This window comes from Nothobranchius furzeri, chromosome 3 (assembly GCF_043380555.1).
Source record: "Nothobranchius furzeri strain GRZ-AD chromosome 3, NfurGRZ-RIMD1, whole genome shotgun sequence".
NCBI classification, from domain to species: domain Eukaryota; kingdom Metazoa; phylum Chordata; class Actinopteri; order Cyprinodontiformes; family Nothobranchiidae; genus Nothobranchius; species Nothobranchius furzeri.
The window spans coordinates 74,283,479-74,304,214 of record NC_091743.1 but is presented as its reverse complement, the minus strand read 5'-3'; the positions used below and the strand labels follow the sequence as shown (position 1 = coordinate 74,304,214).

Here is a 20,736-nt window from a genome sequence, read left to right as displayed (position 1 = left end):
TGTCTTCTCGATCCCCAGTGAGTCGTGGAGGATGGCTGCTTATACTGAGCCAGGATTCTCTGGAGGCTTCTTCCTGTTAAAAGGGAGTTTTCCTCTCCACTGTCGCTTTATGCTTGCTTAGTATGAGGATTGCTGTAAAGTCACTGACACTAGTCAGTGACTTGATGCAATTTGCTGGGTTTCTTAAATAGGAAACATTATTTCTGATTGGCATAATGAACTGACCTGAATTGGAATGTTTATTATGTGAAGTGCATTGAGACGACTCTTGTTGTGATTTGGCGCTATACAAATAAAATTGAATTGAACTGAATTGAATTGAATGTATTTTTATACATAAATTACCTCAATTAATCATGAAATAAACACGAGACATTTGGAAGTTTAAAAGAGCACCCTGAAAGGCCACCTACGTTTATTATTATTATAATTTATTATATTATGTGTACACACTATACAATAGGCTACTTTATCTTGATGCACATGATTCTTATGACAACATATTATCTTGTGTGTAACCAGGAGCACATTAACTAGCATCTGAGTATTTAACTTTGTCCCTCTGGTCTTCACCCAAAACAACACTTCCTATGATTAAACATCAACTGTAAAATAACTTTTGACCTCAAACAAATTAAACAGCAAAGAGGAAACTGGTCTGGATGTGTGCACAGTGTTAGAAAAACCAGTAATGCCGCACCTGTGGGTGGTTAGAGAAAAGTAGGTGAGCTTATGGACTGGAGGAAAGTTCACCTGCAGCATTTCATCACCTCCCGAACATGTAGAAACCAACTGATCTAATCAGCGCTTAGCACAGACCACAGTGTACCGTCAAGCGGAGAACACGCTCAAGGGTGTTTCCTCGATTAACCACCGCGGGGCTTTCTCAGTCTCTTAAACTCCCACTGTTAGCCCAACTTTAAACTGAGTGTTTCCCCGAGGCTCGACGAATCAGGATGCCCTGAGGCGAAACGCTGAGAGAGAGAGACCACCGGAACAGAGCCAGAACCAGAGAGCCAGAAGATTAGAGCTGAAACACTCAGACAGGATGACAGACTGCAGACTCAGGTGGAGAGGAAAACTGCACAGGTGGGAGACGGGTGATAATCCTCAGAACGAGGACAGTACGTGCAAGAAAAGTGTGAACGAATGTGTGTGTGCTTGTTGCTTCCAATGAGCATGTATTCCCGTGGCGGGCCGTAGTTGAGGCAGACACTTGGCCTCTGATTTCATCACATCAGTTATGAAAGAGACAGTAAAGTTTAACAAGCACACATGCATGCACTGTGTTCCTATTTCTTCAATATTTCATCATGTGGCGTAAAAACACGCTAACCACATGGAAATAACCTGCTGCAACAGTGTGTGTGTGTGTAACCAGGTCAGTGCTTGTTACTTTACATCAGCAGAGTGAGTTTCACACTCTCACACACACACACATGCACACACACGCACGCACGCACGCACACACACACGCACACACACACACCCCAGCACGGAGGTCAGAGGTCACAGCTCACACAGGAAATCTGCATAATGAAGGTGTGACCGTGTTACCTGTGAAACAGCAGATGTCTGTCTGTGACTCCTGCAGAGATTAAAGGATGAGTTCTCCGACATGACCATATGTGCACGCATAGACCTGCTGGTGTTTGTGCCGCTCAGACCAGCTGCAGAGGAAATGGCAATTAGCAAACCAATATGCTAATAAATATTCTTAAAATACTCATTTAAAAAGCGGAATGTGTTCCTGCATGCTCCGTGTTTGTGAAATCCGTCTTGGTAGCTTTGGTATCTCTTTCTGAAACAAACAACAATATCATGTTTGTACCTCAGCTTTGTCTCGGTGGAGGAACAAATTGTCAGATGATACGCAGCTCGGTCTGTGTGGAGCCACCATCAGCACCAGAAATGAGTACACCCCTGTGCAATATCACTTTAATGTCACACAATTCTAAATTGCATCACCTTACAACATATGCATTTCTTTTAAGTTGAACAGTGGGGTATCAGCGCTCGTGAGAAAAAGAAAGAAGTTACAATTCACCGTGCCCTTCAAAGTACTCGAGTTGCCAGAGACAGAACGTCTTTGTTTACAGACATCCAGATTTCAGGTTCTGCAGGGATGACAACATTTAAGCTGAATGGCTGTTTAAAAGGTGGCTGGCGTCATTACTGACGCTAGTTTACAGCTAACAATCCGAAAGAGGTGCAACCCCAGAAGTACAAAGACAGGAAGAGACAAAGTCTAGACAGAAACTTCTGTGAGTTAAAGGATTCGAGCAGAGAATGTTCTGTACGAAAAAGGCTACCTGAGCTTACAGCTGACTTTTGTTTGGAACAAAGTTCCCCACGGTTTCCTGTCAGGAAATGTTTGCGTCGAAGGAAAACAAAACCACAAATAATCACACTTCCACCTTCACATTCGGAAAAGATTAATAACTCAGTGGAAAAAGTGAAACCACTACAAGGAAAAAATGTCCAGTTGAACTTTTTTCTAGAATGAATGTGTCCTGGATGACCGTGAGCCTTCAAGAACAACGAAGATAAGACACAACATCATCCTCCTCAGGAGACTGAAAAGGTGTTTTCAGGGTTAGCTGGCTAATGCAATACTTCAGAGGTAGCTCAGTGCAGGAATCATAAGGGAAAATCCTTTTTTTCCTGTAAAATGAGGATTATTGAGGGTTTAAAGGTCAAATGCACAGAAGCTCCACGGAATTTTTAGAATAGATTTAAAAATCCTTGTCCTGGGTTTGCACCATCGTACCTTTTGGAACCAGGATGTATACGGTCGACTGACCAGCAGCAGCTGGTCGTTCCAAGGATGGAATTGAAGCTGAGAGGGGTTTGGGCTTTTGCTGTGGCCGCACCTTATGGCTGTGGTATCAGCTGCCTGCTATTAGCCAGGCCTCCTCGCTTGTGGCTTTTAAAACTCTTCTTAGGACACACGTTTACTTACTGGCGTTTAGCTCTACTTTATTGTTGTACGCATATTTCTTCTTTAGGCTGTAATGTATTTTATTTTTGGCATGCTATTATTGTTTTATCTATACTTGTCTTTTTTCAGCTCTTTGGTCGACAGAGTTGTATAAATCGATGTGTTTATATTTGAAAAGCCATGTAAAGGTCGTGTGGCATTAAACAGATGCGTTGTTTGTGTTTGACTGTGAGACAAACGGAGGTGAACTAATGAGGTGAACAGCAGCGTGATGGCTCAGCCTTCGACTGCAGACTAAACTCAGATTAAGGTCTGATGTCAGCTGGTGGATTCAGGTCAACACTCTGTTTGAATGAGTTAATTGAAACAGAAAGAAAATGATGAGTAATCCATTACTGATTTGAAACGAATCCCCCAAATGAAAAGTAAATGTTGACATCTTCATAGATAAAAGTGATTTATATCTAAACAAATCTACAGGTAAAGCAGAAGCTGACGCAGCTCTTCTGTCACGTGAAACCAAAGAAGTCTTCTTCTGGTCACTTTTCTTCTGACTCTTCCCCAATTCATTAACCAGCAACCAAAGTGGGACAACAGCAGGGATGAATTTTTCTTACGTGGTTTTATTTCTACCCAAGGGTTTGTGAGTATTTAAATGTTAAACTTATAAGAAGGAACCCCTAAATTCAGCAGATGTAACAATGAAGTACAACACACCCAAAGTGTTGCTGATGTCCCCCTAAACGTCACTGACAAATCAGAGATATAATTTTTTTTTATTCTTTGCCTTTTTTCACTCAAAGCTGGCAGTATTTTAGTCAATATTTATATAGAACAAAGACAACACCAATAATGTTGCTATCACATGTTATAAATGTGTTTTCCAACCTTTTAGTAAAAACCCCTCCATGTTTAATTGAAACGTCATTAGATTTTTCAGTCTTATTTGTACTATTATTTTCTCCCCATTCACAGCCAACGTCAGCAGGTGTTTGCACTAGCCACAGTTTGCATTTGTTGAGTTATTTGTTTGTTTATTTACTCAAATGCACAATAGTTGTTTTTATTTCTGAAGGATTTGTGATGAGAGGTAGTTTAAGGATCCTGATGAGTCTCAGCGGAGGTGTGTATGAGGTGGTGAGGTATGTCCCGTGTCTGACGAAGGCGCAGCTCCGGATTGCAACATCGAAGCTCCGCCTTCTCCGGTGACGTCACAGCGCGAGTGGAAACAACGAAACCGAACAGACCCAGCGTCAGTCCGGTTGAAAGTTCTGGAGACGCGCAACTGGGTCAGCGGTGACCATACAGGACGGACCCGAACCGGACCGGAACCGGACCGATGGTGTTAGTTTCCAGCTCAAACGGACGACACGAGCCGCTTCAGTTTCGGAAATAACGACAAAGGATCAGCAAACAAACAAGTTTAGTTTTCTTTTGAGTTTTTTTTTCCTGTGGACTTATTTTGTGTGAAACTTTTATTGAGACAACAAGAAACGCTATATTATTTTTAATTACCTACCAGCTGACGGACAGGTTGCGCAACTGTGAAGAAACCAATACGTCACTGTTCTCCCAGTAGCCCACTGACTGGTCCCAGTTCAGCTTGGGGAGAGGATTAGTGGTTTTTAACTATCTGACCCTACAGCAACACAAAAAGACTAACAGGTGACCCAGCTGTACAGGGACTTTACTGGGTTTCTACTGGTTTCCTGTTCACCTGCAGTCACACAAGGTAAGGAAAAGTGAAACGAGAGCCCTATCTAGAGCTCCTCTTTTTAAAAATCCAATTAACTCCTCATCATGTTTAATCTGCTCTAGAAAAATCTAAATTTATTCTTAACTGTTTTAATCCAGCTCAGCATCCGGTTTCAGTCAGAGGGCTGGAAAACCAGAAATCTGCAGCATAAACTTAGAAAGTTGTGATGTTTATTTTAACATGACAACAGTGAGTCCTGTCATTTCTAATCAAGTCCACAAACTGAATCAAGTTTCCACATGAATGAATGATAAGAAAATGCACTAATGCATGCCAGAAAAACATGTTTTATCGTCCTCAATGTTCGTTTTTCATTTATTTTTGATTGAAGCCTCTAGGAAATTTATTTTTAAGAAGTAAAACTTAAATCCGAACAGGTGGGAGTGAGCGCATCAGTGGGATAAATGTCTCTTCAGGAACATTCGATCACAATTTTTTCTTCCAACTCTTATCTTCAGTATTATTCAGCTTTATTGTTAAATTTTAGGAATATTCTCCATTCCCCATGATTGGATAGAACACTTGGACTTGGACTTTTTCCAGATGTAAAGAAACAACTTCCTAAATCCCACTAAATGATGCAACAAGTTCATCTGAATGGAAAACATTTGTTATAAGTGAAATGAGCAAAATATCTTTGTGAATATACTTTTTAGTTGCATCATAAATGTTTGTGTTGCAAACACAGACTTTTATAAATCCTAAGGATGTGAGACATGTGAGTCCATCCATGTTTGAAAACGTTAAACTGGGAGATAAAAAACTGTTGCTGTGTTTCTCTGCAGGTTTTAGTTTCTTACTTTTGTGCTGGAGGCAGATTTAGTTTTGAAACTCCATGAACACGAGGCACGTTTTTCTTCACAAAGTCTGATTAACGAAGTTTCATCATGTTTAGTTCCAGTCTTCTTTTATTAGTCAGTCTGAGCTGTAAGGAGTTCCCCAGCACTTTCACAATCAAATGTCTGAAATAAGTCAGATTTGCTGTGTGTGTGTGTGTGTGTGTGTGTGTGTGTGTGTGTGTGTGTGTGTGTGTGTGTGTGTGTGTGTGTGTGTGTGTGTGTGTGTGTGTGTGTGTGTGTGTGTGTGTGCGTGCGTGCGTGCGTGCGTGCGTGTGTGTGTGTGTGTGTGTGTGTGTGTGTGTGTGTGTGTGTGTGTGTGTGGTTGCCACAGTGATGCAGTGACTCAGGTTGTTTCAGCAGGAGTGAAAGCAATGTTTCCCAACAGCAGGAGTGTCACCAAGGTGACCACAAGTCATGAGAAACTCACTCACACTGTGTGTGTGTGTGTGTTGACTGTATTTTAGGCTTTTTAAACTATAAACTGTTTTGCTCTGATGCAATGATCTGAAAGCTGTAGCGCCTGTCAGCTTACAGGAAGTTGCATCAGGACGCCTATAGACACCCACCGTGTAACATGTAAGCAGCAGGGATGCAGAACACAGTCTGATTTGATACTAATACATGTTTTAGCTAATGTAAAAATGTTACTGAAGAGGGTTTAGTGGAAGGAGGAAGCGGACTGGTGCTTTCACCTGAAGAGGGCGCTGCGGTGCAGCCTTTTAGACCAGGGGTCTGGAACTTCTAGGGTCCACAAAGAAGTTTTCCTCACAATCCACCTTAATAAAACCGATTTGAAGCCTGAAATGTTACAGAACCATTTCAGAAGAGACCATTTATTTTTGAGAAATATCCACAGAAGATCATCAGCGCATCTGGAATAAAAAGTTCACTTTACTCGCAGAAAAAAAGTCAGAGTCCTAATGTTAATCTCAGAATTTTGAGATTAAAGTTGGGACTCTGACTTTTTTCTGGGAGTAAAGTAAGAAATCTTATCAGGATTCTTGATGGATGGATGGATGGATCCATCCATCCTTCTATCCATCCATCCACAGTAGTTGTGATTCATTTTGACCCATAAGAACTTTATACCAGTACCGCCTGCCTGCAATCAGATTAAATTACTAGAGATTAGTCTTTCATCTTTTTTTGTCAATCACTCTTGATTTCTACTTGTCACACCTAAATCACTTTGGTTAAAATATCATCATGAAGTATTAAACATATTACCCAGCACAATACACACAAAAAACGTTACTGAAGAGCTGCTCAAGAAGGGGATAAGGGCAAGGCAGACTTCAGATTTCACGGCAATACGTGCCCATATCCAGGGCAGCAGGTTGCTAACCCATTTTACTTGTATCTGTATTGAGAAGTAAGCGTTAGACTGTATCAAATATCTGTACAAAAGCAGATATCAAATGTAACTTTTTGATGCATCTGGCTGAAACTGCCCTGGAGTTGTTCATCTATAATTAAAATGATATTTTTGACTGGGAAAAGGATTTCTAGACCTTGATTGCATGAAGCTGAAAATACTCGTTCATAAGTAATGATGTGAGACATCAGGCTATTTTGCGCCCTTCAGACAGAGCAGGTTTAAGTGCTCTATAGTTGTAAGTATGTCTGTCGGCAGGATGCCTTCCCAAATAAGGCTCCAGCTGGTCAGCTGCACATGCTGAGGGAAACTAAATTATGCACCACACCACCACAAACTACTAACAAGTGGTATCTGGCCCTTTCAGACTTTTTACATGCACCCAAACTAAAAACATCTCCAACAAGGACATGTCCTTCCTGTTGTGTCAGTAACAGCTAAACCGTGAAGCATAGTTATGAACCTTATCGCTTGTCTCCAGTCATAGATGAGTATGAGCGTGGCTACGACCAGGGGTCAGGTGTGTCTGAAGAGGCTGTTGACTGAGCCACACCATCAGTTACCAAAATGTAAACAAGCTCGTCTGGACCCACCTCCTCCCTCCACCGGCCTATCGGCTTACCTCAGCCCCGCTGATCCAGCCCCCAAACCCAGTCCGAAGCAGCCCCCGCCCAGAGTCGGGCCCTACCTCCTTTATGAAAGCTGTGAGAAGGAGGAGACGTACAGGGCCATGCACACGGGCACTCAGCAGCAGTACACCTGCCAGGTAAGAGCAGTGATACAGGCAAAGATAGTGGTGCTGCTCAACAGTCAGTCCTCACGGTGTCGTCACGGTTACAGGTCCTCCCTCTACGTGGTTACCTGGAACGACTGGCAGCCTACGACCGCATCGATCAACATGAGAATATCTGCAGCCTGCAGGATGTGGTCGTCAGGCAAGACAACGTGTATGTCTTCCTGCCTGGTCACCACGGTGACATGCACGCGTACGTACGCAGCAGAAAGCACCTGGATGAAGAAGAGGCGGGACGTCTGTTCGCTCAAATGCTGGGTGCCGTGACCCACTGCCATCAGCATGGAGTCATCCTGAGAGACCTGAAGCTGCGCCGGTTCGTCTTCACGGACAAGTACAGGTGAGACGTCTCAGATGCTCCTTATTCCATCGTTACTCATTATGGGATGGTGCTGCAATGACCTGTTTGAGATCTGATGAGCGTCTGGTATACTTAAAATACTGTTAATGCATTAAAAACATCATCACTGATGGTACTTCATGTAATTTAATGCCTGTTAATCCATTCAATACTTTGTAGTATTTTATTGTAAACAGTTACAACCATTGATGAGTTTCAGAATGAAAGTTCTGACGCTTTTTCTGTCCTCCAGGACTCGTCTCGCCCTGCTTGGCCTGAACGACAGTGTGCTTCTGCACGGTGACCTTGACGATGACTCTTTAATGGACAGACATGGCTGTCCAGCTTACGTCGGCCCCGAGCTGCTGACCAATGGGAACAGGTGTTATTCTGGTCGTGCGGCAGACATCTGGAGTCTGGGCGTGTCTCTGTACACCATGCTGATTGGACGATACCCTTTCCAAGACACGCAGCCTGCTGCGCTGTTCGCCAAAATCCGCCGGGGGGTTTTCAGTCTGCCCAACTGGCTGTCGCCACAGGCCAAGTGCTTGATTGGCTGCATGCTGAGAAAGGAGCCCGCTGAGAGACTGAAGGCCATAGAGTTGCTGATGCACCCATGGCTGACCAATCCCCATGTGCAGCGTCACAACTCGCACAAAACGCATCACAACCAAAACGCAATTCAGAATAAACAGGAGGACACTGACCAAGTGGTGCCAACATGGACTGAAAAACACTAACACACACACACACATACACGTTTTATGTGTGAGAACCTGCAGTGATACACTGCCTGGCCAAAAGTGAACTTTTAGTGTAGTTACACGAACAATTGGCCGTGGCATCATTAACTTTCCGTGGATGAAGGAAAAGGTGGAAGGTGTTGACCAGTGAAAAGTCTAGGTTCAACTTCATGCTTTTAGTTGGTCCTAATGCTACAAAGCTGTTTACCCACAATGCCTTGGGTAGTTTTAGTGTTCATGTGGAAATGCAGTTCTAATGTTAACTTTGGATTATTTCACAAAGTGTTTTTTCTGGCTACCAAAGAAGATGATTGTTTCTTTATACTTTGACGAGTTTATTAGTGCGTGGATGGCTCTGGAAGGTGTGGAACACTGGAAACCATTTTTATTGATTTTCTCAGATTCTAATGAGTCACTCTGAGTGTTTCATGCAGGCTGAACATGAAATAGTCTCCTACACCTATCTCCTGCATTAGCTTGATAGAAAACAGACGGTGAAACTCTAGGATTAGAAAAGCCTGACAGATCTACATCACACTGTCACTCAATATTCATGGACTCACCCATCTTGACTCACGACGAGGAAGGCTGTTGTTGGTTTAGCGTCCAGGAAACAGCAGAGAATGTATTGAAAGGAGAAAATCTGTCAATCCTCACAGCCAGCTGGACATGAAGTTTCAGTGTAACCTTCCTTCCAAAATGACTGACACATTACTGTTTTGGCATTTTTTTCACTATATTCTTACACACTGCACCTTTAAAAGTGGGATTGAGCAGTGGAATGCTTTTTTGTATTTTAGTTCAATTCGAGTTTATTTATATAACGCCAAATCACGACAAGAGTCGTCTCAAGGCACTTCACATAGTTAACGTTCCAATTCAGGTCAGTTCATTAAACCAATCAGTATAAAGTTTCCCATATAAGGAACCCTGCAGGTTGCATCAAGTCACTGACTAGTGTAAGAGTCTTTACAGCAATCCTCATACTAAGCAATCATTTAGCGACAGTGGAGAGGAAAACTCCCTTTTAACAGGAAGAAACCTCCAGAGGATCCTGGCTCAGTATAAGCAGCCATCCACCATGACTCACTGGGGATGGAGACCAAGCGCGCGCGCCCTCACACACACGGGCACGCACGCACACACACACGGTTCAATCCAAACTAATTTTTAGCCAGGTAATGTAAACAGAACCATTTCGATTGTTCTCCAATACGATTCAGAGTGAAAGAATTTGCATTTCACTGTCAAAAGTCTCACAAACGTTCTTATTCATGAAGTGATCAACTCTACCAACTGTATAATCCTGGATTACTTGAACCTCATGTGCCTTCCTTTGTATTGGTCTAAACTCACAAGCCCCTGTCCCAGACAGCAGGGTGTCTGTATAACGTGTGTTGATTTTGTTTTTTAAATCATTTTTGCTCCAGAGGACTCCCAGGAATCACTAGCAGTAGCAACTTCCACAAGTTGGAGTGTTCAAGGTCCCTTTATCTAATGTAGAAATCGCCCATAAATCAGCAGCTCAGAGTGGCTGAAATTGGGCGACACTTTCCTCTCAGAAAGTCATCAGCAGTGGAAAAACAGGAGAAGGTACCGGACTTCAGTTTAACACAAGTTTGTTTTGTTAAGATTAATGTTGTGATTTGTCTGATATCTCAGGATCATGACGACTTGGTCATTCAAATTTTCCACGACACATTTTCGTGTGTGTGTGAACTGAACCGTTTTCTTACATAACAATCACGTCTTTTGTCAGACCTAAATTATAAATCTGCACAAACTAGACCGGACTCTTTGTGACTCACATTTGGGTCAGCAGACGTAAGTTAGTCATTTAAAAATGGCAACGCCGGTGTGAGCACGATCCTGCGATTCCCATCAGATATTTTTATTTTACTCTTTTTAATCTAAATAATCACATCAGACTTGTAGCCTTTGAGCAGAATGCTTCTCTGCTGTACGGTGCAATTCAGGCCTCAGACTGGTCAGTAAATAAATACAAGCATTAAAAAGTTATTTGTGTTACTTCCTTGTGCATCACATGTTAACTTTACACCTTTTTTTTAAATTAAATGTTTTAAACCTATCCAGTTATAGAATTAGATCAATACTCTGATTGGCCAGTTTTTTATTTGAAATTCTGTTTTTTTTGTACAGAACACAGAAAAAAAAAATCTAAACGGTGTTGACTTCTGCAGAAGGATGGCAGTGTTTTTTTTAGTGTGGATGGATCTGGTTATGGTTCAGATACGGTCGAGAGGTAAGAAACTTGTCATCTATCGTTCTGATGAAATCATAAAGACAAGCTGCAATGTTTATTATGTCAATAAAATAATTACTAGCAGCCTCATGAGTCTCTTCATGTTTCTTTAAAACTGAAAAAAACATTTAAATAACCGTTTTGTCCAGTTTTACAGAGCATCTTATTAAAACACTTAATAAATCCTGTCGCCGTCAGACGTCCAGGATGTAACTAAGAATAAGGCAAGTTTGAAGGACTGATGATAAGATACCCAAGAAAATGAAAATACAGCAAACAAGTTTCAGGTTTCTCACTTTCAGGTTTTACTGTTGAGTCAAAAGGCAGAATGATTCATTTTTCCTTCACGCCGGTCTGACTTCACCTCTGACTGTTCATTTCCCAAAATCCACTTCAGACACGTTACAGAACCAGTCCATGTTCTGTCCCCATCTCGTAAACCATCCCTCGTGTCCTCTCAGGAGTCTCTGTAGAGACTCCGTAGCAGCGGCCATTTATGAGCTGGCGTCGATGTCCATGTCATCGGTGTCGTCTCCCTCAGAGCGGCAGATCTCCTCCAAGGCCAGCTCTGATCGTCCAAGAATTGTCGAGAAGAAACAGAAACAGTCAAGAAAAAAATCAATTTTGAGGATTTAAACTACTGACATGTACTTTTCTAATGCTCATGCAGACAAACAAACCAGCACTTAGTTTATTATTTATACTTGCACATAAAAAAAAGCTCATTTATATTAATGCTTTTATTCCAAAAATCTCCAGACACATTTGTCTTAAAAGATCTGGGATTGGAGTCGTTTTGTGCCTTGGTACCTTCGCTCTCACTCAGATCGGGGATCTTCCTCAGGGTTTCTCGCACAGCCGGGATCATCTGGTCATACATGTGCAGCAGAGGCCTGCAGCTGTCAGAGAAGCTGGCGTGATGCTGCAGCAGCCAGTGCAGCAGCAGCAGACACTCCCTGAGAAGAGCTGCTGCTGGACTGTGCCACCAGGGGGAGCTGGAGGAGGAACACCGCTGCAGGGAGACACCTGAAGAAACAACATAAGTGGCAAGAAATAGACCTTAGAGTCAAACATCAGTTCAGCTGGAATGAAGTCAAGGCGAGTGGAAATCTACCCGCTGAACCTGTTGTTGAACCATGAAGATGCAACCACTGATGATGGAAAAGGATGACAACTGTCTGAACCAGCTGTGAGAGAAACAGAACCATTTATGCAACGTGACGGTTCAGGTTTTATTAGACATGAGGACCAGGAGAACTAGACGCACCTCAGTAGAACACGGACAGGTGTTCTCCACGTTCAACCAGCGGTCTGCCCTCTGACTCAGTCTGCCTAACAAACGAACCACCTGTGGTGTGAAAATATCAACATCACCTGCAAGGCTCATTTATAAATGAGATCAATTAGTTTATTAAATGTGATCATTGCCTTAATAAATGAATACTGGTTTCTCATCACCACAGGCCTTACCTGCAGGTCCAGCCAAACCAAGCCCATGTGTGTAGCTTGGTAGTCTAGTCGGGTTCTAATAAACTGGAATAATTTTAAGAAAACACACGAATCTGGGAAAAATGGAAGCACAGTCAATAAATCAGTAGTTAGGAGAAGAGAGACAGATGTTCAGTTACTGCTCTGTGACGAGGCTGAAATCTCACTGTGTTGAGAACAAAGCTGCTCGACAAGGTTCTGGTGGTCCGACATGGCCGTGAGAACAGACACACACTCTGAAACGACCCGCACGCTGCTGTCTGCTGACAAACATGTGCACACAACCTGCAACACACACTGCAACCTAAAACGTGAACAAGAGACAAAAACGAGGAAGTAGAAGTGGTTCCACAAATGTCAACAAAAGCTTTTAACAAAACTTCACTTGTCCTTTCCGTACATCAGCATAGGTCACTAGTAGGGATGTCCCGTTCTGATATGGGTATCTGAGGTAATTCGATATCGGCCCAGAAACACTGCATCACATTATATCGGATGGCATAAAAAATCACCAACATAAACAGTCTGTTATGGTTCATATTTTTCCAAAAATGTGTTTAAAAAAGGTATTTTTTTTCATACTTACTGTTATTGGCTCTTGTTATCCGATTGAGTAATATCACTTGATCAAGCCTTTCATACGTTCCACACTATGAAACAGGTAAGTGTATGATTTGTGCTGATATCGTATCGGATTGATATCGGTATCGGTCAATGCTGAAGGCTGCAATATCGGTATTGTATCGGAAGAGAAGAAGTTGCATCGGGACATCCCTAGTCTCTAGTATAAATGAATACCTTGTGAGTCACTCTGTGTAGGAAAAGCTCTGGCGTTCCTGTTTCAGCAACCAGAAGTGAGTCGGAGCAGAGTTGAGCTATAGGCAGCAGGATTTGGAGTCTTATTTCCTGATATTCAGGCATCTCGCCTCTGATTGGCTAATGGAAACATGACTATTGCTGACTGATTTGCCATGTTGATACTTTATCTCCACAGATAGCACAAGCCTGAAGCACTTGCTAATGCGAACGGTTAGCTTCTACTAGCCGAGGCGTGCTCTGCTCTCTCCTAGACGCCAAACCAACAACCGCCTTCCCCGTTGTGAGTCAATGAATGTTCATTTTCAACGTAACGTAGATCTGACTGCCTTTTCTAATCCGAGTGTTTTCTTGTCCATTTTCTATCGATGGCTAATGTAAAAGATTAATTAGCCTGCATGTTAACTCAGAGTGACCAATCGTTTTTCAATAATAATAATACTAAAAAAGGTTTCTCAGTGAACTTACTCTTTAAAGTTTAGCCTCTCTACTGTGGGTCAGTGGGTGAGTGTGTACCTGTCTGAATGTGTGGAAGGAGTTTGTCTTATGAGGACACAAAGTGTCTTCAGCGCATTAAGGGCGAGCTCTTCTGTCCGCGAGTTGCCCCCACAGAGCTGCGTGTCACACAAACGCAGCAGTGACTGCAGCAAAGCATTCTGGGAGCAGAAACCCTTGTGTGCAGCAGGATGGGTGCCCTGCAGCAGAACAAAAAGAGCTTTCAGTGTTTTAACACATTTAAATAAAATCTGTATAAATTATGTGGCTTCATGGCAAATCACAAAATAGGTGAATGTGTGCACCTTTTCTGTCGTCTGATTCGTTAACAACACCGCCTTCACCACCTGAGAAGCAGGTCGAACAACACAGAAGGTCTTCAGATGAATTCACTTTAAATTTAAACCAACATATGAATGGAACAATCATAACCATTACTGTTAGTGCTGCAGAATCACCTCGTCGCTGTGGGCCAGAAGGACATAAAGGACTCTCAGTGAAGTTAAACCAGTGTCCTCCACACTGAAACCTGAGAAACCAGCCTCCTCCAGTCTCCCCAGTCCGGGACAAGAAGAAATTGTTTGTCTAACTGGGAGTGTGATGTTAGCTCCAGAGTCTGTCCTACTGCTGCCAGGGGAGGAGGATCGGAGCGAGTCCAGGGTAGAACAGAGCCGAGTCAGGTGGAGGTCCAACAGAGGGAGGAGGAGAACAGCTCCAGAACAAAACCTGCACATAAAAAACTTTAATTTTATTCTGCTTTATTCAGAGTTATTTTAACATCAGCACTTTAGGTCTATTTTTAGAACCCCCAACAGTGACCAGTGCATAACACCAAAGGCTTTAATGACTTGTGTCCTAAAAACTGCTGATGGAGATGGAAATTCTGTGGAATCATCAGCTCAATGTTTAAAACAGTTTAAAAACAAACAGCTGCTCCTGTACTTAGTCTATATTACTGGGGTGATTCAGTAAACACTGAGCACTGTTGTTACACAAATTGACCACACGAGGGCCCAGTGGGCCAGAGGTGCGGCCTTGCTTGTGGTTCTGGAGCAAAGCAGCTGAAAAGTCCAGAGTCAGTCCACCTACCCGTTGTTTCTGCAGCTGGCAGCACTTGCTGTTTGGCTCTGACTCAGCATGTTGAGACCAGTTGCAGCCAGGCTCTGGACCAGATTCAGGTCTTCTCTGGGGGCTGCCACAGGATCGGCTTGATCGGGTGGATTAAAGTGGAGCTGGGGGTCAGTGGAAAGCTGCCTGGATGCAAAGCAACATGTCAGTTTTTCCAGCTTGTTCACACGAGTCATGAAAAGTCCTGATTACTCCAATAATGAAATTCCTTTTGTTAAACATATATAATATGAACTTACACACAATAAATAGCATTTCCTTTTTGTTTCTGAGAATTTTGTGTGATAATGGGTAGTGTCAGTGTGTGTGTGTGTGTGTGTGTGTGTGTGTGTGTGTGTGTGTGTGTGTGTGTGTGTGTGTGTGTGTGTGTGTGCCCACTGTGACAGTGAGTGGTGTTTACCTGTAATCAGTCAGACTCATAGAAAGTAGATGAGAAAGGCTGAGATTGCAGGGTGACAGTGATGGCTGCAGCAACAACCCCAGCAAGACCCCACCTGGAGGTAAAATAAATCAACTAAGAAGTGATTTTATTTTTTGTGTGGCTACAGTACAAATAATTCATATTGGTTTCATTGAAAACCAGATGAAAAAGCTGGGTGTGCAGAAGCCGAAAGTTTAGAATTGCAATTCTGTGCACACTAATGCAAAAGTACATTCATATGTTTTTCATAAGCAAACTTCTCCTCCTTTTGGTAAAGCCGTTTTATTACGATCAATGTTTTAATTTGGGACTAGTTTGTTTTGAGAGTAAGGATACATTGGTAACGCGGCTCACACGTGATCGTTTTGGCCCAATGGGGGTGCACGCATTCAGTAAACAGAAATGGAACGTGGCGGTGCACACGGAGTCGGACAGTAGCAGCGAGAGCATCATGTTGCACCTCTGTAGCAATGTACATTTTAATCATAGCATGCTATTGTATATTAATATTTTACACATCCAAAATATTATCCAAACAATATTTCAATGACTTTTCCAAAACTTTACAGAGGATATTATTTTTCCTGAACTTTTCAAGGACCTAGAAATTGCATTTTCAATTTCCATAACTTTTCCAGGTTTTTATGATCGTACGAACCCTGTATACTGTTAGAACATTGTTCAATTTTACCTTTTAATCTAACTTTTATCCCAGATTTGCCATTGCAGGTTTAAAGGTAACTTCACGCACATGCAGCTGTGTTTTCACTGAGAACCATAACAGAAAACAGTCAGGAGCCCATCCAGCCAGCTGTGCTGGGTGACTGACCTTCATGCTGAAAGCACGCAGGTTTCGCAGACAGGAAAGGATCCGGTTGAGACACTTCATTTCCATCATCACATCTGCTGCTAGACACCCTTCTTTCTGCTACAACAAACACACATGCAGAGTTTAGACCCGTTTCAGCAGCAAGACTGGTTTTATGTTCATGCGCTTCACGTCCATCCGGTTACTCACCACCAGCTGCATGTGTTTTCATACAAGCTTTCAACGGTGTAGTTCTGGAGGGGATTTTCATCCCAAATGCCTCCTTGGTGATGAAACCACTTCCTATTGGAGAGGAGGAGGAGCTGCTGCTCCCATGATGCATTTGGGCAGAAGTGCTGAGCACTTTAGGACTAAAAGGAGAGAAAAGGGTCAAGTCCACTAGTTGATTTTGGAATTGGGCTAAAAAACTAGACAAGTACTTTAAGAGCAGTTTTATCTTATTTTACTTTTCAGCTCATTTCCATAAAAACATAAAGAACTGAAGTTATTACATTAAAAATGCAGCCTGGCCAGCCACGGGGCTGGCTGGGAACTCTTCTATTCAAATAACCCCACCCCCTGAGAATTCCAACTGAGCCAATCAGCGCTGAGCAGCGTACGTCACACACCACCATACCATACTTTATTCATAGCTCATTTAAAATGCAGCATGGGAGCGGCCCTAAGTGCTGCACAGGCTGGACCAACACACGACCTCTACCACAACTCTCAGTTTTTCGTCAAAAATGTAGACGCTGTCTGAAGCAGAGTTCACTAAATGACTTGGACTCGTCTTTAAAACAACAAGTAGAAGCGCTAAAAGCATTTCTCCTAAAGAAAGATGTCTGCGCCGTCGCCAGACGCCATTTTTGACTACAGCTAACTAAACTACAGCGTCACGTGGTACAGTTGTCATTCCCTCCCTTATTCTGATTGGTTATTTTTGAGCTGGCTAGTCCCGCCCCTCACGTGCTGCTCTGCCTGTGAGGAACCAGAGTAGATCTCTGTGTAAAATTAAACAGAGGAATAGTCCGGCAGGCCAGGCTAATAAAAATGACATTAAAAACAAAATTCTGACTTTTTCTCAAATCAATACAACCTGTAGCTGCTTGACTCATCTTATCAGGATTTACTAGTTTGCTAGGATCATCAGACATGATCAGACATACATACATAGACACATGGCAGGAATTGGATGACTGTGGTCATTCGCAACACAAGTCGCGCTACAGTAATACATCAAGAGGGTTTAATATGAGGATAGTCAGGGAGAGGGGAAAAGAAGCGTCTGTACTCTCCAAGAGCCGGAAGAAGAGAGCGCACTTCCTTCCCCTCACTTTCTGATTGGCTACTTGTAACATTCAACAGCCTGCTTTTTTTCTTCGAAATAAGGGCAATCCAACATGTCACCCGATTTATGATTGAAGTGGTTCCAGAGTCCTCCCGAGCAGCACAAAGTGCTTTTAACACACCACACATGTCAGAAATATCTGATGAAATTATTTTTAGAGCCATTATGGTCATAAGGAGGTCCTTAGGATTGTCGGTAGGGGAGATCAGGCAAAAAATTGGCACAATTATCTTACCATGTGAACCAGGCCTAAGCTACAAAACACATTTCACGATCATGCTGTTTAAGAAAAGTGGGAATACCTGTTTCTAGCCATCGGCGAGGGAATTTTGTTATTTTCTGAACAGAGAAGTTTAGTCTTCATGTCACTGATTTCTGCTTCTTTAAACTGCAGCTCAGACTGCAGAGACTGAACCTATAAGCAGAAAACAGTCAGTGTAAAGGATTGTCAGGTGTGTGTGTGTGTGTTCTCTCCACCCATACCTTTCTGTTCAGCTCCTTCTCCTTTTCATTCTGCTCCTTCTGCCTCTGAGCCTCCAGCAGGACCTGGTTCTGTCTCTGAGTCTCCTTCTCCTGCTGAGCTGCTTTCAGAGAGTCCCTCAGGACTCGGATCTCTCCACTCTTCAACAGAATCTCTTCTTCTACTTCCTTCAGCTAAACAAACAAACAAACAAACACACTTTTATCTATAATATTAAAAAATGGCAAAAAACAGTTTTAATTCGAAACCTAAGAAATCTGAATGTGGGACAGTCCACATTATTGCAACAGATAAACTTTAATCACTACACTGTAAAAAGATATTTGTGATTACAGCTGGCACTATATTCAAACCTGAGAAGCTGATGTTGATCAAACAACGAGTCTCACCTTCTTCTTCAGCTCTGCATGCTGGGTCTCCAGGAGTCGGTAGGAGTCCTCTCTGTCTGACCCAAGCGGACGAAGCTTGTTATCTGAACCCACAAGAAAATTATTTGCTCCCCTTTGCAACACAAAAACTACTAATGACTAAATCACATTTGTGTGCACTTTTAAAATACCTGAATATATTAAAATACCTGAATATATAAAAATAGGAACAAAATTATTGCAGCTAAATTTACATTAACAGGCCAAAATAAATGTTTAACCACCACCAGCCAACCTATGATGACGTAAGTGATAACATTATCTCTGAACTCACTAAGAGGCTCCTTTTTAAGTGTTCCATCAACTCTGTTAAACACAAATGCGTTGCTCTGATTGGTTGTGGTTCTGCTCTGTATCATGGATGTTGGACAGGTGGACCCATGGAACGAGTTGCTCCCGTTGGTTACTGATTTAGATGCAAGCCCTGCTGAGGAGGTGGCCTGTGAGGCAATGATGTCGATTTCATCCAAGTCCTCCTGGGTGAACTCATCATCATCTCCAAAAGTGTCATCGTTGGGAACCGCTGTCACAACATTCTGGTTCAGGCCTCGGAGCCGTTTAGCTGGAGGGAAGTCCATCCTGAGAGAACCAGGAAGCAAGGGAGAAAATGAGTTAAGCAACTCAACAAAGCCTTATCATATGATGGTTTAAAATATTACTACAGGATTGTTTTACTCATATATGAAAATCTATGTTAATTATTGAAGTTACCAGTGGGTTACAGCTAGACTTTTCTGCTGGAACTACCTTAAATACATAATCAAAAAGTGGTGACTTAAATTTTATTTTAAACTAAATGTTTTCTCTTCCCAACAGTTGGAAAATGAATGCTTGGCATTAAATTCATCCTCAGATTAATAACTCACTTATTAAAATGATTTCAGGCAATAATGCTAAACCAAAACAGCTTTCAGGATGTCAACACTGAACCAAAGCGTGCCGGAATAGACCTCGTTGTAGGTCAAATATTAGCACAAAAACAAAACTCCATAAAACTTCTATTCTAGTTTTACACAAATTGAGCTAGATTCACTTGATTCAGCTACAGGAAACGCAGTTAACGGTTTATTTAGCTAAAACTAACGCAACCAGCTACATGAACCAGTTATTTACAGGTATGTCAGATCCTGGGTTAGCGTAAGAAAGCAAGAACCGAACTCTCGATAACAGATGGGCACTCAGTTTCCCAGCAGTTACCTTGATGTTGCTGCTCTTGTTGGTTACTCGCTAGCTGGCACGATTCCTGAAGTTGGTCTGCTAAGCTAACACATCTCATTCGGCCACAGCAGAATGTAACACAAAACGGCGTTGTTCAGTTTATGACAACAACATTTAAGTCAGCGCTGGGGAATAAATATAACGGATGATAGCGTTGAACAGCAAGAAACACGAAGCTAAAGCCAGGGGGAAAAAAAGAGGGTCAAGCAACGCGCCCCGATGGTCCTAGGATTCTAACCAATCACAGCGCAGTTCTGTTAGGCTGACCAATCATCGTTGGCCACTCATTTCCTGAGTTTCCTATAGGCTCTCAATTAGGACAAACTAGACTAAACGCGAAACTACAATACCTTATAAGTATTTCGATTGCACAAATAGATTTTCTATTTTAATTTAACGAGCTTGACTTACGTAAACTTTCTGCAAATAAGTAAAATATACCAGGACAAAGCCAGAAATGTGAATTAAACGAACAATGAAAATGTTTTCTTTTTTCAAGTCCAAGTCTAGAAATGAACTGCTGCAAAATGCATAAAATGCATACATACAAAGAAACATACATGCACAAAATGCTTCAAAATGAAAGTTTTCATATTTACAGGGGTTCGCTAAATATAAGAGGTGGAAAGCAAATTACATTTACTAGCGTTACTGTAATCAAGTAGCTTTTCTGATATTTATACTTTTTAAGTAGTTTTTAAAGTCAATAGGTTTACTTGTACTTATTTGTCAGCTTCTATACTACATTGGAGCTGGTCCTGTGCAAAAACTGCAACACCCTAACCCCAAGTTCCAGAGTGGGCCAGATGCTAAAAAAAAATGCAGAAAAAGGTTTTACAAATCACAGCCTATGTATTATGCAATCTGCCATTAGTCTAGAATAATCTAGTACAAGTTTGAAGAGTGTATGTGTTGCAGTTGTTGAGCTCGAGCAGATTAAAGATGGTCAGAGTAGAGACAAATAGGGTGTAATTGCCCTTTTAGACATTTACCGAATCGGACACTGGAATCGGAGGCTTCAAGTTGTGTTCATTTTCATTCCCCTATTAGCT

At 42.2% G+C, this 20,736-nt stretch overlaps 2 protein-coding genes across 3 annotated transcripts; one reads left to right on the top strand and one right to left on the bottom strand.

Annotated features, from left to right (window-relative positions):
- The first annotated feature begins 4,446 nt into the window (after positions 1-4,446).
- On the top strand, positions 4,447-9,009 carry LOC107384947 (tribbles homolog 3). Of its 2 annotated transcripts, XM_015958476.3 has the most exons (4): positions 4,447-4,673; positions 7,393-7,677; positions 7,752-8,044; positions 8,298-9,009. In XM_015958476.3, the coding sequence occupies exons 2-4, from the start codon at positions 7,399-7,401 to the stop codon at positions 8,782-8,784; spliced, it is 1,059 nt and encodes a 352-aa protein (XP_015813962.1). In that variant the 5' UTR covers positions 4,447-4,673; positions 7,393-7,398; the 3' UTR covers positions 8,785-9,009. The 2 variants fall into 2 exon arrangements, with proteins under 2 accessions (XP_015813962.1, XP_070406042.1); XM_070549941.1 differs by lacking the exon at positions 4,447-4,673 and having other exon boundaries at positions 7,223-7,677.
- Positions 9,010-11,331: 2,322 nt separating this feature from the next.
- On the bottom strand, positions 11,332-19,816 carry atrip (ATR interacting protein). Its single transcript, XM_015958474.3, has 18 exons — positions 19,664-19,816; positions 18,741-19,045; positions 18,428-18,510; positions 18,041-18,211; positions 17,860-17,972; positions 16,417-16,577; positions 16,228-16,326; positions 15,378-15,471; positions 14,939-15,103; positions 14,308-14,575; positions 14,155-14,196; positions 13,871-14,049; positions 12,706-12,842; positions 12,521-12,612; positions 12,318-12,398; positions 12,165-12,237; positions 11,861-12,076; positions 11,332-11,618 (listed from the first exon to the last, which is right to left on the bottom strand). The coding sequence occupies exons 2-18, from the start codon at positions 19,042-19,044 to the stop codon at positions 11,545-11,547; spliced, it is 2,352 nt and encodes a 783-aa protein (XP_015813960.1). The 5' UTR covers position 19,045; positions 19,664-19,816; the 3' UTR covers positions 11,332-11,544.
- Between the last annotated feature and the right edge of the window lie 920 nt (positions 19,817-20,736).

Bases quoted from the DNA above. Each gene is read 5' to 3' on its own strand.
- LOC107384947 (XM_015958476.3), top strand. From the start codon at position 7,399: ATGAGTATGAGCGTGGCTACGACCAGGGGTCAGGTGTGTCTGAAGAGG. The intron at 7,678-7,751 runs GTAAGAGCAGTG...TCACGGTTACAG, and splicing joins AGCAGCAGTACACCTGCCAG to GTCCTCCCTCTACGTGGTTA. The intron at 8,045-8,297 runs GTGAGACGTCTC...TCTGTCCTCCAG, and splicing joins GTCTTCACGGACAAGTACAG to GACTCGTCTCGCCCTGCTTG.
- atrip (XM_015958474.3), bottom strand. From the start codon at position 19,044: ATGGACTTCCCTCCAGCTAAACGGCTCCGAGGCCTGAACCAGAATGTT. The intron at 17,973-18,040 runs GTATGGGTGGAG...TTCTGCTTATAG, and splicing joins AGAAGGAGCTGAACAGAAAG to GTTCAGTCTCTGCAGTCTGA. The intron at 12,399-12,520 runs GTAAGGCCTGTG...TTCACACCACAG, and splicing joins TGGTTTGGCTGGACCTGCAG to GTGGTTCGTTTGTTAGGCAG.